The sequence below is a fragment of the Acomys minous genome, assembly GCF_964271855.1.
Source record: "Acomys minous genome assembly, chromosome: 6".
NCBI classification, from domain to species: Eukaryota; Metazoa; Chordata; class Mammalia; order Rodentia; family Muridae; genus Acomys; species Acomys minous.
Window position 1 is genome coordinate 6,031,120 of NC_140487.1, and position 18,978 is coordinate 6,050,097.

Below are 18,978 nucleotides of genomic sequence, written 5' to 3' on the forward strand. Positions count from 1 at the left end.
ATTGCACAACTGTCTTCATTATTTTAACATTATTAAACATAATAAACAACTGTCTAGTAGTGAGAACATATACAATATTAATATATATGGATTTCAACACATCTTATAATATGTCCCAAAAATGAGAAAACTACATATATGTATATACAACTTTGCCAAATATACATATAAAATACAAATATTTGGCAAAGATGAATACTTATCTAGCCAACAGCTGTTGTCTGTTTAATTGCTTAACATTAGAAAATTGGAAGGAAATATGATTATCTATCTAAGGCCAAGTATTAATTAGGATCAAATAAATATAACTCCTTAGATCTCCATGGTATCTAATCTATACCAGCATCTTACAGTGAGAAGTCATAAATAATTAAAGGCAGGCCAGATACATTAGAGGACTCTGCATCATATGCCAGAACTCAATTTTCTACTCAATTTACTTTTTAAAATGTTGGTGGCATAAAAACACATCAATGGGACTCAGATTTTAAATCAAGGTTTCTCTCTTGTGCTCAAGCATGAACAAGCAAACACCAGAATAAAAGTAATAGAAGAGTTACTATAATTTACCTTCTAATGTACATCCTGAAGGACAGGGATGGACTCATAACAAAGTCATAGGACTGTCTCCCTAACTGTGATCTGAAATTTCATAAGCATTTGCTAAACTGCCTTTCTTTCTTATCACCATAGAAATTAATGATGTGATTTTTTTCTGCAAAGCAATAAACAATAGAGGCTGTTCTGTAAACATGAATTCTTCCAGAAGAGGAGAAGATTCTTTCAGGCTAATGGAGGCAGAGAGCAGGGAGCCAGGGATACTTGCTGTGGGAGAGGCAGTCATTTTCTTCAGTGGTGTAGCCACTGTTAAGTTTCCTATGCTGTAAATACAAGCACTCAGCTACAACAGGTAAGCAATCCTAGTTAAAATGTGTGGGACATGCAAACACACACATAGACACACATGCAGACACACTCACACTCACACACCAAAGGAAGACATGAAAATAAGAGTGAGGCTTGTTAGCACACATAGGATTCAGTGGAAATTGGAGAAGATGAGAGAGGCTAATTGAGAGAGAGACAGCGACAGAGACAGACAGAGACAGAGAGACAGACAAACAGAGACAGAGAGAAAATAACCAAAACACTCTATATAAGTGCATAAAACTATCAAAGAATAAGAAAATTTTAAAATGCTTTCCCAAGCTGGCCATGGCATACATATCTGTAATCCTAACTTTTGGGAGGCCAGAGCAGAAAGACCACCATGATCTCAAAGTCAGACTGAGACACAGCAAGGATCCATCTCAAAAAATCAAAAGTAGATAAGCAAACCAACTATCCCCTACATTTGTTTTGTACCAGCTATGAGGATTTAGGTGATCTGGCAATATTTGCATTTGCAATAATCAAAAACAGAACAAAACAAAAAATGGTGATGCACACGGGGTCCCTGATCTACAGGTCAGCAATATTCTCTATTAGTTTGCAGAAAAGCTTAAGCCGCAGGGTGGGGATGACTCTGAAGCACATATTCTGAGTCAGGAAACCCATATCCTGGTTGTGGGTTTCCTCCGTAACTGTTCTGACTTCTTAAAAAACTCTGCTCTATGGTAAATGATGTATGGAACGTGGCTGAGCTGGCAGCGACTCAGAAAATCGCTACGAGAGACTGGTTCTTGCTGAGCAGGGATAATGACTCCAGATTGTGAAATGAATTCATAGAGACGTTATTGCACCACAGCAGAGAAGAAAATCAAGTCCTGAGATACCGGGAGTGCCCTGGGTAGAATCCTAGCTAGACCAAGTCTTAGTAAAATGCTAATAATATTCAGGATGGCTGTTTTTCTAAGAGAATATTCTCACGGGACGTTTCCCTTGTTCTGTGAGGACATACATGACTAACAGCAGCTCTGTCTTGATTGATCAGTAAAGTAGTTCACGGTTACATAGGCCACTGAGACGCAGAAAGAACTAAAGACAGAGTGGGACCTATGAAGATGCAGGTGACTTTCTGTCCTGTCTTAAGTCACCTTTAGAATAAGAAAAATTCAATTTATATTGTACGAGATATTATTCCCTTTCTCACAACTCAGTTATAAAACGAATACATGTCTGGAAAAGCTAGAAGATAGAGGTAAACAAAAAGGTAGGAAAGAGAAGCTTCCATACTCCACTTTCCAGAAGTGGCTGCTTTTAATAGTGCAATGACAAGGCAGAAAGTTTTGCATACGACGTCTCTAGAGCCATTGCATTTTATATTTACATAGTAACTCAAAACCTAACAGCTTCATGGTTTCCACTTAGTGCCCAATCACTAAATCAGAATTAGGCCCTGTGTCTCTCCAGGATGCTCAGGACCCACTCTTGGAAGTGAGGTCCTAGGTTCTGAGTCAGAGTCTCCGGGTACATTGCAACTACTGGCCACGCCCTTCACCGCTGCTTCTTCTCTTATAAAACCAGGACCTGGGCTTGTGGCTTTGTCCGTCTACCTATTTACCTAGGTTGAGCATACTGTAGGGCTGACGCCCTGAAGAGAGGCACAGGCATGGAGTGTGCAAATAGCCACGTCATGGTTGCAACAAAGAGGATGCGGGGATGGTACATTAGAGCGAGGGGTCTTCTCAGGACGGGGATGAGAGACAGAAAGACTTCACATGAAGTGACTGTAGATATCTAGTACTTAGGCAAATCAGCCAGGAACAGCTAGAGTTAGAGTCTTGCTTTTAGAGGGGCTGACACTGCAGGAGGCTCAGGGAAAAGCAATTATGAAACCTGGAAAAACAGAGGTTGGCTGGAAGTCGATCATTACAGCCACTCTGTGACATGCTATGGTTTTATCATTCTGGGAGTAATAGGTGAAAAGGAATGGATTGTGCGTGTGCGTGTGCGTGTGCGTGTGCGTGTGCGTGTGTGTGTGTGTGTGTAGCATGAGCACACGAGGATGCACTCCCCTACTCATGAGGTGAGGAGTAGGCACTGGGTGACTTTATCACTCTCCATTTTAGTTTTTGAGATGGAGTCTCTAATTCAACCTAGGACTTACAGTTTGCACTAGCATGACTGACCAGTAGACGTCTACATAGATCTGCCTGTCTCTGCCCTTAGCGCTGCGGTTCAGGTGCATGCTGCCTCGCTTGAGGTCTACATAGATCTGTGTGTCTCTGCCCTTAGCGCTGCGGTTCAGGTGCATGCTGCCTCACTTGAGGTCTACATAGATCTGCATGTCTCTGCCCCTTAGCGCTGCGGTTCAGGTGCATGCTGCCTCGCTTGAGGTCTACATAGATCTGCGTGTCTCTGCCCCTTAGCGCTGTGGTTCAGGTGCATGCTGCCTCGCTTGACATCTACATAGATCTGCGTGTCTCTGCCCCTTAGCGCTGCGGTTCAGGTGCATGCTGCCTCGCTTGACGTCGACATACGGGTTGGAGTCTGAACCCAGGTCCTCATTCTTGCACAGTAAGCATTTTGTACCCCGAGCCATTGTCTCTCTAGCCATAACTGAAGAATCATAGAGCATTTAAAAAATACCTATACTTAACAAACAACCCAGCCCCAGACAATCCCTATGCATTAGAGGTGATGCGACTTTGTTAACTTTACTGGGTACTTTATGCACGCCATATGCAATCCCTAAGTGCTTTGTGAATACAGACTCACTTAAGCATGTTGGCTCCTTTGAAGTCGGCAGTTATGATGACTGTGGAACCCGAGAGGGTAAGGGACGAAGGTGAAGGGCAGATTTAAAGTTGAGCAATTAGATCAACTGTAGGGTGCACACTCTTCTTAGCAGGCAAACCAGAAGAAGGACACCACTAATCCTGATTTGCTAGAATGCAGCCAGGCCCATAATTACTCTCTCACAGTGAACTCCCTGCACGATGTGTGGCATGCCCATTACACCTGTCTACTTGAAACCGTCACACTTTCAGGACACGTAAGACTCCCTTCTCTCATCTTTTGAGCTCTCTCGATTTCTTCTTCCATCAGTTTACCAATTACAATGTTGGTATGAAATCAGTCCAAGCATCTGCTAAACACAAATGTCAGTGACAAAACATTTAGGTCATTGCCAATAAAATACAATGTTGCATAGAATTATAAATAGAATAAAGACTAGAGAAAGAGTTTATATATCCACAGGATTGTCTATGATGTTCGTAATTTGGGTCAAATGGCTGGGGGGGGGGGCTACTGTAGGAGATGGAGTCTGGCGATGCCTCTCTCACCTACAGGTTGACACAATCCTTTACAGTGCTAACATGACTGCAGCTTGTTCTCTGTCTCAATTTAAATTCCCTCTCTCCAGCCACTTTACCTGAACTCCTCGTGCTATTCCAGAGCCTGCAGATCCTGGGCGGCCACAGTCTACCACTGTGGCGTAGATCACACTTTTAAAAATCTCACTGTTAGCATTGTTTGCACACTGCTGACTGGTCCCATCCGCAGGCTGCCTCCCTGATGTCCTGCCGTTTCTGGCTCCTGGGATACAGCCAATGAGTACTGATCAAACTAATGACATCAACACTTTACATTTCCTCTCTTAATGAGGTAGCAATGCCATTATCATGAGGGGGAAAGCCCAGAGAAGTGATGAGAGGCTGATGCTGACTCCTTTGCATTCTAATACTGGATAATTAAGCTAAATATCCCAGGAACAGTGAGCTGAGTGCATTATGCGCACAAATGCAGTTGATTTTTAAAAACAAACTCAGGAGCTTCGGAAACATAAAACCATGCAGAATTTATGAAGTGGATGCTACAAGCAGACCTAACATTCTAGAGACACTCATGAAATATGTAAAGCTGGGAACCATGCATGTAAAGGCTACATAAGCCATCTACCTGCAGGCTATAAGGCTATCTAGTATGACACACACGGTGATTAGGTTTCCTTTGGGCACTAGGTCAGGTGCGTGTGCCACTGTTTCTTTCTCCAGGTTTCAAAGTCCTATAAATGCAGTCTTTTTATTTTTATTTTTTCTGGTTCTCAGTGAATTATAGTTGCTTCTTCAATAATCTCTACACAATATCTATCTATCTATCTATCTATCTATCTATCTATCTATCTATCTATCATATTGTTTTGTTGCAAGTAGGATCTGGGAGAGTCCTTTGAAATTAGGATATTAGTGGTCACAATTCTTCCAAGGTGAAATTAATTCTCTGTCCCCAGTGACACTGAAGGAAACAGACTACTTATTACTAAATATGCATGGGTACCAACAATAGGCGAGGCTCTGTGCTAGACAGAGGAATACAGTAAAGAGAACTGCCCCTTAGAAACATATGCTTTCCCTTGTTCTACAGACTTAATTTTAATAATTTACCTGCAACAACATCCACAAACGGCTAGTGAGATAAAAGTAGTTACAGAGTCGTCCATAGGGTGACAGGCTCCAAGATTGTCAGGAAGCAGAGTTAAAAGTACAAGGACCAACAATAAGATGAAGCTTTATTACTCCTGTTGAAAACAAGGAAGAGAATACTCCCATCCTCGCAGCATTTATTTTAGAAAAGGAATCATTGTGAGTACTTTATAAAGGTGCTCTCTGTAATGTATTCAAGTCCTTATAAAGAATAGACAGGCTAGCCTTTTGTCAGTTTAAGACTCAGTATGTCTGCCCCCAAAGGGCTCTGGAGCCTCTTTCTGATATGCAAACACCTAGTTAGACCACCAGATCGAACACTAGTCTCTTGATTTCCATAGAAAATACAGATTCCAACTTCTGTAAGCCCCTTGCACCAATCTGTAATGTTTTTCCTCTAAATAAAGCCAATATGTCAACAAAGATAGTCATTCCAATTGCCAGGTAACCATTGGCTGGACTGCATATGACCAAAATTATTGGCAAGTCTTCATACATGAGGGCTAATTATCATTAGTATTGGAAATATAAATATAATGAATGAGTTACAGATGCTTGATTGTGAATGTGGCGAGATTGCCTTTAATGCCTACCACATATTCTTCATCCTTGTCCTATAATCAAACAACTGTCTCCTCTACTCTACTCTTTTACAGAAATAATTTCTGAGTTAAGATAAATTTTTTCTTGTTAGCTATATTTTCTCCAGCAGAAGACATGAATAGCATTTACTTCTGGAGGATAAGAGAATTTCAGATACTCAGGTGGTGGTGGTGTAGGCCTTTAATCCCAGCACTTAGGAGACAGAGGCAGATGGATCACTGTGAGTTTTAGGCCATTCTAGTCTACAGAATGAGCTCCAGGACACCCAAGGCTACACAGAAAAACCATGTCTTGAAAAAAAAATCCAATATATATATGTATATATGTATATATATATATATATATGTATATATGTGTGTGTGTGTGTACATATGTAAATATATAGCCCAAGGGTGGAATTGTACATATATTACACATATACATGTATGTATAATTATAATTAGTTATCTTAAATGAGCATGTTTTCCTTATGGGCAAAATATACCAAACTGACACTTAACAGTACCCATCAGGAAAAAGAACATGAGTGTTCATTCACACTTCATAGATTTCAGCACTGTCTTTCCTTCCTGGGTCTCCAAGGCCTAGGTAGATCCCTTCTTCCAGCACTTACTCTACTAAATTAGAAAGTTGAAGAGCATCCCCTAGGGGTGTGGGGAAGTGCAGCCTATGAGTACGTGAGTCTAATTAAGTATGATGTTGCTGTTCCTTCCTGGAGACCATCAATTGTCACCTGGCATGGCAGTTCTGCTGGCTGTCACAATGCCTTCTGTACTTCTTTTGGCTGCCCCTGGTGTCTACCTTGGAACCCTGAGCATTTTAACTTTTCTCCTATGTTCATTTATGCCTTTTGCAGAAAGATCTCCATTGTGGAGTTGCTTGGGTTGTTTTGTTTGCAGGGAATAAGGTACAGGCATTTTGGGGGGGGGCGGTTGGAGCCTCCGGTGAGGAGTGGTCAAAGGGCATCTAGGAGCACCCTAACAACCCCAGAGCTGTTCTTATTGATACTACGCTGTGCTCTGCACTCAGCCTCTACTTCCAGCTTTCTTTCTCCACAGCAATCTCCCTAGGACTCCCTACTGTCTTCTTCTGTGTTCTAGTTTCCATTAGGCCCACTGCGCACAGTTCATAAGATACTACATACAGATTAAGCTCCTACCTTTAACCAGGGTTCAAATTTCTTCCTCTTTTCACGAAGCCTAGCATCATGGCTAGGCTTGGGTGAAACTAGCCAACTGTCACAGGTGAATTGGAATATTCTATGATCATTATGATGCTCCCTAAACAATGGATTGCGATTGGGATGCTAGTGTACAGGGGACGCAAGAAACACTGTATTCTAGCCAGGAGAAATTTTACTTCTGGCTCAGTCAGTGAGGTCTCCAACCATGACAGAATATTCTACATGATTAAAGCAGTAGCATGGTATTTAATGATAAAGGGATATACCACCATTGATATATATATATATATATCATACATACATACATACATACATATGTCCCATCTCTTTCCTCTCTGACAACTCATGGTTTGAAGAGTCAGAGTTACCATGGTGAAGACATGGAAAATTGAAACTAAGCAAACCTTTCATTTGGTCCAAACTGACACATAATGTAAAAGGACACCATGGCTTAAATTACAGTGACCCAATTTGACATCAGAGCTCAGAACAGTCCAGTTCTCATGACAGTATAAACTATGGCCTATCCTTGGATTTTCTTGTTGTCCTAGCTAGCCATGTACTTTCTCCTCTCTTTTTACTCTGACACAGTGCTTCTCTTTACTAAAGCAGATGATTCCATAAGAGGCGAGAGCCCCCTGAAACAGTGCAGGATGTTTGAGCACGGACTCAAAAAGAAGCAGCTAGAGCATCTCATCTTGTGTTTGCACAGGACAGGCCCAATCTGCTGATTCAATTAGATGCTGTCCATAGATGTAGCCACAAAGCTGAACTACCCACTTTTATTTTATTTTTAATTTAACTTTATTTTTTAAAATTTATTCACTTTATATCGCAATTGTAGCATCCTCCTTAGGGTCCTCCTTACTTAGCTTCTTTAGGTCTGTGGACTGTAATAAGGTTATCTTGTATTATATTGACTAATATCTGCTTGTAAGTGTGTATAAAACAGGCACTTCCTTCTTGGTCTGTGTTACTTCACTAAGGATGATCTTTTCTAGTTCCATCCATTTGTCTGCAAATTTCAAAATGCCCTTGCTTTTGATAGCTTATACACTGTTTAGATATGCCACAAATTCTTTATCCATTCTTTGGCTTAGGGACATCTGGGTTGTCTCCAGTTTCTGGCTATTACAAATAGTGCTGCTATGATCATAGCCATGCAAATGTCCTTGTTGTATAGTGGAGCATCTTTTGGGTATATGCTTAGGAGCTGGGCTTTGAGGTTGAGCTGTTCCCAATTTTCTGAGAAAGTGCCAGATTGATTTCTGAAGTGGTTGTACAAGTTTGCATTCCTATCAGCAGTGGAGGAGTGTTTCCTTTTCTCCACATCCTCGCCAGCATGTACTGTCACTTGAGTCTTTGATCTTAGCCATTCTGGTAGGTGTAAAATGGAATCTCAGTGTTGTTTCAATGTACATGTCTCTGATGGCTAAGGATGTTGAGTGATTCTTTAGTGTTTCTCAGCCATTCGATATTCTTCTGTTGAGACTTCTCTGTTTAGCTCTGCACCCCATTTTTTAGTTGGTTTGTTTGGTCTGTTGGTGTTGAATTTCTTCAGTTCTTTATATATATTGGATATTAGCCTTCTCGGATGTAGGGTTGGTGAAGATCTTTTCCCAGTCTGTAGGCTATCATTTTGTTCTATTGACAGAGTCCTTTGCTTTACAGAAGCTTTTCAGTTTCCTAAGGTCCTGTTTATTATTTGTTGATCTTAAAGCCTGAGCGTTTGGTGTTCTGTTCAAGAAATTGATGCCTGTGCTAATGAGTTCAAGGCTCTTCCCCACTTTCTCTTTTAATAGATTTAATGTTTCTGGATTTATGTTAAGGCTCTCATTCCACTTGGCTGAGTTTATGCAGGGTGATAAATATGGATATATTTGCATTTTCTACATTTAGACTTCCACTTAGACCAGAACCATTGTTGGAAATGCTATCTTTTTTTCCATTGTATGGATTTGGCTTCTTTGTCAAAAATCAAGTGTCCATAGGTGTGTGGGTTTATTTCTGGGTCTTCTACTAGAGTCCATTGATCCATCAGTCTGTTTCTATGCTAGTACCATGCTGTTTTTATTACCATTGCTCTATAGTACAGCTTGAGATCAGGGATGGAGATTCCTCCAGAGGAGCTTTTATTGTACAGGATTGTCTTAACTCTTCTGGGTATTTTGTTTTCCCATAAGACATTGAAAATTGTTCTTCCTAGATAGTAAAGAATTATGTTGGTATTTTTTATGGGAATTTCACTGAATCTGTAGACTGCTTTTGGTAAGATGACCATTTTACTATGTTAATCCTACCAATCCATGTGCATGGGAGATCTTTCAATCTTTTGGTATCTTCTTCAATTTCTTTCTTCAGAGACTTAAAGTTTTTTTCATACAAGTCTTTCACTTGCTTGGTTAGAGTTACACCAAGATACATTATATTATTTGTGGCTATTGTGAAGGGTGTTGTTTCTCTAATTTCTTTCTCAGCCCACTTGTCTTTTGTGTACAGGAGGGCTACTGCTTTCTTTAAAGCTAATTTTGTATCCAGACGCTTTGCTCAAGGTATTTATCAGCTGTAGAAGTCCCCTGGTAGAATTTTTGGAGTCACTTATATATACTATTATACCATCCTTAAATAGTAATACTTTGACTTCTTCCTTTCCAGTTTGTATCCCCTTGATCTCCTTTAGTTGTCTTACTGCTCTAGCTAGGACTTCAAGTACTATGTTGAAGAGCTATGGAGAGGGTGATAGCTTTGTCTTCTTCCTCATTTCAGTGGAATTGCTTTAAGTTTCTCTCCGTTTAGTTTGATGTTGGCTATATGCTTGCTGTATATTGCCTTTTTATGTTTAGGTATATGCCTTTTAACATGAAAGGGTGTTGGATTTTATCAAATGATTTTCAGCATCTAAAGAGATGATCATGTAGCTTTTTTCTTTTAGACTGTTTATATGACAGCTTATATTGATGGCTTTCCATATATTGAACTACCCCTGCATATCTGGGATGAAGTCTATTTGTTCATGGTGGATGATATTTTTAATGTGTTCTTGGATTATGTTTTTGAGTTTTTTACTGAGTATTTTTACATCAATGTTCATAAGGAAAACTGGTCTGAAGTTCTCTTTCTCTGTTGAGTCTTTCTGTGGCTTAGGTATCAAGGTGACTGTGGCCTCCTAGAGTGAGTTTTATAGATGGTTGTGAAGATATTAATGGCCCTTTAGGTTCATGTGTTGAACATGCAGGTTACCAGCTGGCGGCACAATTCTGCACAGGAGACTAGAAACACTAGGATATGAGGCATAGCTGGAGGAAGGCACGGGGGATGGGCTTCTGAAGACTACACCTTGTCTGCCAGTTGTCCTCCTTTTCTTCTCCACTGTGAGAAGAGTTGCCTATGCCGCATGTTCTTGTCACATTACAACATTTTTTTTCTTGCCACAGGCCTAGAGGCAATGTAGTCAAGAAGCATAGGCTACAGGATGAGAAACCAGGAGCCACAGTCAAACCTTCTTCCTTACAGTGGGTGCATCCTCAGCTGTTTTGTCAAAAATGAAAGGCCTGCCTACCACAGGGAAACACACCAAAGTACAGTTCTTCCACAGGACAAAGCAATCAGTGGTTATTTGGATGGTATTCTGCAGCCTTAACTCAAAATTTTCAATTTCTCCTAGATACTATTTTCAAACATATTTTAGGACTCACTTATTTTGTACTTAATAAATTAAAATTTCTAGTTTGATACTATTAACTGAACCTTATGTAGCCGCCACAGTGAAGCTTATGGAGTCATCACATTTACCACCGGGAAATTATCTACCAAGAATATAAATCATAAGTAAGCTTTGAATAATAGGCAGAACATAGGAAATGCCTGCCTATAATATGCATTTTAGCTGATCAATTCTCTCTAAATCCTCTTGTGAGATTATCAGATGTGCCCAGGCTTGTTCAATCTGTTTGGGCTCAAGTTAAGACACTGCCAAACAATAATCACTTGCATTTGTAGCATACAGTCCTTGCTCAAAGAGCTTTCTCGCAACAATGGGTGGCATTTACCTAATCCATACTCAGTTACATAGGGTATTATTAGGAACTATTTACAGATGAAAAACCTGAAATGAAGAGCAATTAGCAGCGTCCTCTTCCTGCAGGTCAGCCATAGCCAGGGAACTGGACGGTGGTGGAGTGCTCTGGGTGCTCTGGGAAGTGTCTGCTATGTGCTAGTGGAGACTTAGCCAAGCAGAGACCCCAGATCACAGCGAGGGAATGCACAGGGCTGTGCGTCGCATCTAACAACTTCGTCCCTTTTAACTAAAATTAAGACAGATACATTAAACATAATCCATAGCAATGACTTTTCTTCAAAATATCTCTTTGTCACTCTAAAGGTTGCTCAGTGAGCTGTGCACACTAGGGACAATCACGTCACTCTGTGCTCATCTGTTTCCATTGACTCCTTTTACAGGATGGTGGCACCAAGGGCCTGCTGGGGTTTTTTTTGTTGTTGTTGTCGTTGTTTTGTTTTTGTTTGTTTGTTTTGTTTTTCTTCCAGGCCTCTCCTCTCTGCCCACATAAATGTGCAATTTTATACAGAAGTAGGTCAATTCTGTTGCTTGATTTTTCACTCCTACACATGAAATGAGCCTGAACAATCCCTTTAATATAAGAAGTTCAAATACAAGGGATCAAAGAAGAAGATAAAACACACTGGAAAGACATTCCAGAATCAGGAAACGGCCCAGCTGAGCCAGACACCAGCTGTTACTCTGCATAGATTCAAATATTCTTTGAGTTAGGTGTGCTCTACTTAAACACTGAACTGTATCCCTGGTCAAACACCACATTACACGACCCAGGTAACATCTTCTAGTCTGTATACTTACAAGGCAAGAAAGGACATTCCACTTAAGGAAACAGGATCATTTTAGTAGTATTTAAAATCTCCTTTATGCTGGCTATCCACACAAGTCTAATAGAGCTCAGAGGAGTTGCACTTTGTGCCCAATGCAACTATTCAACTAAAAGTTAACTTTAAAAGGGTGCTTAGAGACTAAAACAACACACAAACAATACACACACACACACAAACAAAAATTTAAAAACCCTAAGAGTATAGCACTATGAAAAATTCAATTCCAAGTTTTTAAAAGAATGCTAAAAAAGAAATGATAAAATATTTATAAGTCTAGGAAGTAATGATATTTCAGTAGTGTATTTCTAAGAATGGAACAGTTAAAATGCCTATACTTGTGATATCTTCTCACTGCTCAAGCTAGTAAATAAGACCTGCCAAGTCAAGCGGAAAGAAGATTCCAGCAACTATTAGGAGAATCTTGATCTATGCATTAGTAATATTAAAACTGAAAGACAAAAGTAATCTATTTTTCCTCCCTGAATTGTCTTTAGTTGGACACTGTCTTAGGAAATCTAATGTTATACGAACAGAGGGCGAACCTCATCTCTGGCAGTGTGGAGTGAAGCCATGATGTGCGGTTCTTAGTGCTGACGTTCCCAGGTTTTCAATCTTCCCTCTCACCTAATCCTGCTTATCTTCCTCAAATGACTTTAGAAATGGAACTGTTGAGCAGCCCTGCCATTTCTTAGCATAATGGCAGCAGTGCTGAATAGAAAAGTTGTTTTTAATCTATGTAGAAAGCACAATTAAGAGAGTAATTCTTTTCTGCCTCTATTTCTCCACCCATCTGGTAGCTCGTAGGGATTTGTATTGTTGCTTCATCTATTTCTACTGTATAATCTTTAATAAACAGTCTCAGCTTAAGAGATTGCACTGAAATCATGCTTGATGTGTCACATGTCTAAAATGACTTATGGTGGCCTGACAAGTACTCTCACTGAGAAATGACAACGCTTGCAGTTTTTATTAGGAGAATAGTCTATGTGCAAACACTTTCAGAAATGTTTTTCTAAGAGTTCAGCTACTTCAACAAATTCCAATACTACAATACGAAGTGTAGCCCAAACATGTACATGGAATCAGAATTAATTCATTTCTTCCACTCACAAAGTTGGCTATATTTAATAACTATACAATGAACTTAACTTTACATTTATATGGTAAGCATATTTTTTCATTTTTGAGGAAGTATAATAAGCATTGACAATATTAGTTGACCTTAAATACTTGTGAATTAGGAGAGAAACATTCATTTTGAAAAAAATATTTTATTTCTTGTATTTCATATTCCAGTTTCAAAAGAAAAACACACCCTGTTGGGACTGTAAACTATTATAAAGTGTCCTCACCACTAGTCTTTCCCTTAGGATCCTCAAGTATTCCAGAAATAATTTTACAAACCAATGGAAGACATTAATATAAACAACATACTTTATCTTCCACAATCACCCTGGCTACTGAGTATCTCTTCGGTTGTGTCACCTTCCTTCTCACAGCAACACCACTTTTTACTAAGTTTACACTTTTGATCAGAAGATTGCTTCTGATGGGACATAAAAGCAACAGGTTTCAGTTAGGCAACTTGACTGTAGAGGAAAGAACTGTTCATTATGTTAGCACAGACCCATTCTGCCCATGCCCGGCCACTTGGTGTGCCGTGTCTGGCTCAATTAGGATATTCAAAGGAGTAGTTCTGCAGCTAACTCCCCAGATGATGGTATGCTGCACAGTGGCCTTGCATCGTTGCCAGTGTATTCACTGCAGCTCACTGGTAAAACTGCTTTCTCCTAAGCTCATGAGGCACACAGCCCGCTGTCCTGGGACCTGGGGAGAAGGGGCAACACCTCCATTGTCTTTCTATTGTTCCATATATATATTGATTGCCCTTGCTTGGAGTGCTGAGAATGCTAATGCTCTCTAACCTAAAAGGCCTCCATTTTCTGATTCTACATTTGGAGAATGGAGGGTGCATAGAAACTTGCTTTGCACTTCAGGCTAACAGTGAATCACCTGGGTTCTTCCACTTGACAGTTCACTGGAGGAAATTAACCTGCTTTCATGACCTCTGGGACTAGGAAGGCTGTTGTTGTTAATTAGACCAAAGCAGATTAACTCAGTGAACATAGCTCTGTGCATCAAGTCCTCTACAACAGCTTGTATTTGTTTATGAAAAGGATTTTAAAAGAAACAGCAAGTGGTAAATTTTTGAAAGATGGCTTGTGAGTTTCTTAGGAAATGCAAAGACAACTGCAACTATAAAAGCCAAGGCATGCAGAACTTTTAAACTGCCTGACAACTCTGGTGAAAAGAAGTTCTCAGAGGCAGCATTTCTAAACTACTGCTAGTCATGTTTAACACACATTGGGCAGATGGTTTGTCTCCACATAGTCCAGAGTCAGACAGCGGCAGACATTGTACACAACAGTTCATTGTGATGTTATTTGCCATGATAGAGTCTTTTCTGGCATTTGTCATTCCCAGTTACTAAAGGGTAACAGTTGCACAATTCTGAATAAAACATAAGATTTATCTTTGAGATGAAAATTAATCCAAATGATTGCAGTTGTCAGATATAAAGTTCTACAGTGTATAAAATTATAAAGTTTTTGAAAAAACTAAACAGTTTTAAATGAGACAGCATTATGGATAATTCTTTTTCTTATATGTTTTATGACATTTATAAAATAAAATATTTTCATAGGCTTAGATCATTATTATATATGAGTATATTAAGGACAGCCTTTTAAAATCATATTAGAAAAATCTACTTGATTGTCATCTGCCAAGAGGCTCACAGGGCAGGAAGATCAATTTAAATTTGTAGATTTTCCTGTCCCTGATGCTATATTAATTATTTCCCATATTCCAACTGAGCTTCTTTTTTTTCTTCCCTTCCTTCCTTCTTTCCTTCTTTCTTTCTTTTCTATTTCCTTTTCTTTCTTTTGAGAAAGGGTCTCTTTACATAGCCCCAACGGTCCTGGAACTCACTAGGTAGACTACGTTGGCCATGAATTCATAGAAATCCACCTGCCTCTGCCTCCCTAGTGCTGGGATTAAAAGTGTGTGCCAACACGCTCAGCTTTGATTATTTCCTTTCAGAAACAATGAAACACAGGCAACTTAGAATACCAAATGTCATTATAAGAATAAATGAAAGAAAGAAAGGATAAATGAGTGAAAGGAGGAAAGAAATCTGTAGGATTAGTGAAGATATTGAAAACGATAAGCCCTGAGCAGTCACTTATTTCTACTGAGTGATCTCTTCCAAACAAAGTTCAAGAGGTATGCACTGGGACCCTCGAAGATACCTTATCTCTCTGTTTAGAATGGTTATACGTTATTAACAGAATGTTTAGAATGGTTATACGTTATTATTAGAATGTTTAGAATGGTTATACGTTATTATTAGAATGTTTAGAATGGTTATATGTTATTATTAGAATGTTTAGAATGGTTATATGTTATTATTAGAATGTTTAGAATGGTTATATGTTATTATTAGTCTTATCTAGAGAGAAAACAAGGTTGGACTCAGGGATGTCTCTCTTTTCCTTTGTCTTCAATTCTTAGGTTTGAAGATAGGGGTTAAAGAAAAGAAAGAAGGGGGAATATAGAAATATATATGGAGGATAGGACAAAAAGCAGATTAGTGAAACTTCTCAACTCAATGCCTTAATTGTTACCCACATGGTTATTTTTAATTCACTGGTATAGAATTTTGTATATAGATTTAACTGTATGTAGTTTAATTTTAGATGCAGTGGTATAGAATTCAAATGTAAGATTATTCTTCACACACATTATATATATTTCTACTCTAATATTGGGTATTGTACCCATATAACTCAATTATAATATAAGGTTTACTTACAATACTTTGAAAGTGCTATTGCAGGCTATTTAGAATAAGTAAGTTATATAAGTTAATCATTAGTTGATCAAATCATGGTCATATCAATCACTAGTCTATTTTTGTCACAAGAATATACATCTTAGGTATAATAGATAGATATGATTCTATAGAAAGGTAAGGTAAAATAGTTAAGTAAGGTCTTTGAAAACCTCAGACATACTGAATATGGCATTTAAAGATTTTTATTATCATTATTTTAAAGATACACTGACAATGAGACAGATCAACTCCTGGCAACACCCAGCCTACCTCACAGAGGATGATGAGCATCAAAGAACCTCCTTATGGAGGTGGCTTCAAATGTGGCAAATAAGCCACTGGGCAAAATGTCCTTGTTTCTACCACAGACAGAATCTGCCTTAAAAAAGGGCAAGCTTGGATTCAGGCAGAGTTGATGGCCAAAATTTGCCAAGATAGAGTAAGCAAGTCCTCAATAGTTCATTCCTCACAAATATGTCTGTCAGATATATTGGACCAGAAGGTTAAAGAAGATGCTCCAACATTATAGAGAGTTTTGGGTGACTATTCAGGTAGCAAACTGTCTCTGTCATCTTCTCATTTGGAAAGCTACTAACCTGCACTCCCTGTCTACTCAAGTAATCAATTTTATTCCTTTTCAAGTCTTTGATGGGGTTGAAGGCCAGATAGTTTAGTATTACAATTAAGCTTAGTTGTTTAGGGGTTAAGATGTTTTTAGGTCTAGATAGATGTTTTAAGTTGATAAAGATGAGATATGATAGTGATTTACATTCAGAATTTTAGATGCACCAAGATAGGAAAGATGTTCTCCTCAAGGATGCCAAATACAAATAGCCAAAACACTAAGAATGTAACATTTATATAATTCCTGATTGTTTCATGGTTCTTTTTGCTGTAGAGTCATTTATTGTATATATGTGCAATAATATAAATGTATATATAAAATATATTTAAGAAAAAGGAAAAATTTGCATATAAATAAGTGACAAAAAGATGAAGACATTAACTGTCCACAACCCTTATCATTACTCGTAAGACTTAACTCTATGAACACAAAAGCAGTAAATGATAAAAATCCTAATCTCTTTAGCATCAGGCTGACATCATCACTAAGATGTGAAAAGGCACAAACATAACTTCAAAAGCAAGAGGAATGCAATATACAAAACATCCACACCTAAGGTAATAAATGCTCTCAGGAAAAGGCCCATAATACATTTATTAGTGGATATAACTGAACAGGTTAAAGAGTGATTTTTATATTCCCTTGTGCACTACAATGTGGTTTCTAAACTTTCTACAACAAATATGTACTGTTTCTAAAGTCAGAATAAAAATAAAGGGCAAAGGAAAATCAGGGCTACTTCTGTAGAGGAAGTGAACCAGCGTGGAGGGGAGGGAGAAAGTGGAGGATGCAGAAGAGTGAGTACGAGCAAAGATGTTTATAAGCACACGGAAGGGCACAATGAAACCCATTATTTTATGTACTAACAAAAGTGACTATAAGGAGAATGTGTGTCCATCTACAAAATGTAACACTTGCTGAGGTTTTTCTGTTGGTTTTGTTTTTTAATAAAATCAAGCCCAATTCGGCCAGGCTTATGGTCAGTCCCTTCTTTCCTGATTTCATCTCAACAATCAACTCAGGACCAACGTCAGTGCTCTTCAGCAATATCCCAAGTGGCTGCCAAAGGTGTAGCCCATGCAGATTTCTCTTGTGCTCCCCCAATCAGCTTCTCTCCCTTCCAGCAGCTTTGATTAGGACTTAGGGTTAGAATTCTCTCTAGTCTACTCCAAATATTTGTGATGACTTAAACCAAGTATAGTAATCAGACAAAATAATTTTGGAGTTTGGTTCCAATGGACTCAGTCACAGACATTAAGATGGAAGATCTTTTTAAAAAATGTACACTAACAACATTTGTTAAGTGGGTGAAAAATAATCACTAACACAATTACAACAGCAGCCGGTACTTACTAGAAGTTTCCATTTTAAAAAGTCTAAGTGAGTGCTTTACACCTCATTAACTCATTTCATGCTCAGCCTAGCTCTTCACTTCACAGACGCAAAAGAGGGATGCTCAGGTAAGTTAAGCACATTCCCAAGAAATAAAGATAAAGGCTCTTGAACTAAGCTCAGCTGTATTCAATACGCTATATTACCAAAGGTATGAAAAGCCTGCTAAAATAATTTTCTACAAGTTATATTTTATTAATTAATAGGACCACATGGAGATAAATTAAAGGAATGAGCTACACTACAAGAAGTCTTTTTACATTTGTCAAAGATACAAAGCATGAAAGTTTCTATTACTTCTCACAGTACCAGTAAGGTGCTTACCTGTATAGGACCAGCCAATCTCTTCAACAAGTTTTCTCTGTTGTCGGTAGTATCCATAAGCCCAGTCTAGAACCAAGAAAAAGGAAGTGATTAATTTCAGGGGAAAAAAAGGTGTCTAAAACTTAAAAATTATAAGTTGTCTTAAATTATCCACACCACAAGTAGTTATTTTTGGTACTCTTTACGGTGCCAGTCCGACATTTCCACTCAACCACACCTCCAGCATTATCAACATTCATGCCCCGGCTCTGGAGTGGTTAGTGAAAACTTTAAGTAATAGTTTTAAAGAATGCTAAAGTTTAAGCAGAGATGGAGCAAAGTTCTCAGCAACTCAGACGTTAGAGGCATCATCACAAAGAAAGGCAAGGCTAGAAAGGGCAGCTTGTCTCTTCAGTTCAAGATCTGAAGTCCCGTCACTTGAAAACATTTGGGGTTTAAAACCCAACACACAACTATAAATTCATAGAAGAGCCTTATTGACTATCTTATGTTCAAAAATTTTTCCTTCTAACATAAGATGAAATTAGATGTCGTGAGGAAATTGAAATCTTTAATGTACGAATGAATGGGACAGGGAGAAAGGCTGTATTTGGCACTGTTAGTGAACTCGTCCCTGAAGGAATGGAAGTTCCTGGTGGAGGTAAGGCTGTAGGAAGCTTTCAACATTGTGGAAGTGGCAGTC

General features: G+C 38.8%; 1 protein-coding gene across 9 annotated transcripts in view; it reads right to left on the minus strand.

The window, feature by feature from the left end:
• The window catches only part of PTPRZ1 (protein tyrosine phosphatase receptor type Z1), a 184,648-nt gene that overhangs the window by 111,955 nt on the left and 53,715 nt on the right, over positions 1–18,978 (minus strand). For all 9 annotated transcript variants that reach the window (XM_084787565.1, XM_084787564.1, XM_084787563.1 and 6 more), the window contains exon 2: positions 18,297–18,362. In XM_084787565.1, coding sequence (XP_084643691.1) covers positions 18,297–18,362 — 66 coding nt within the window. The remainder of the gene's footprint in view (positions 1–18,296; positions 18,363–18,978) is intronic.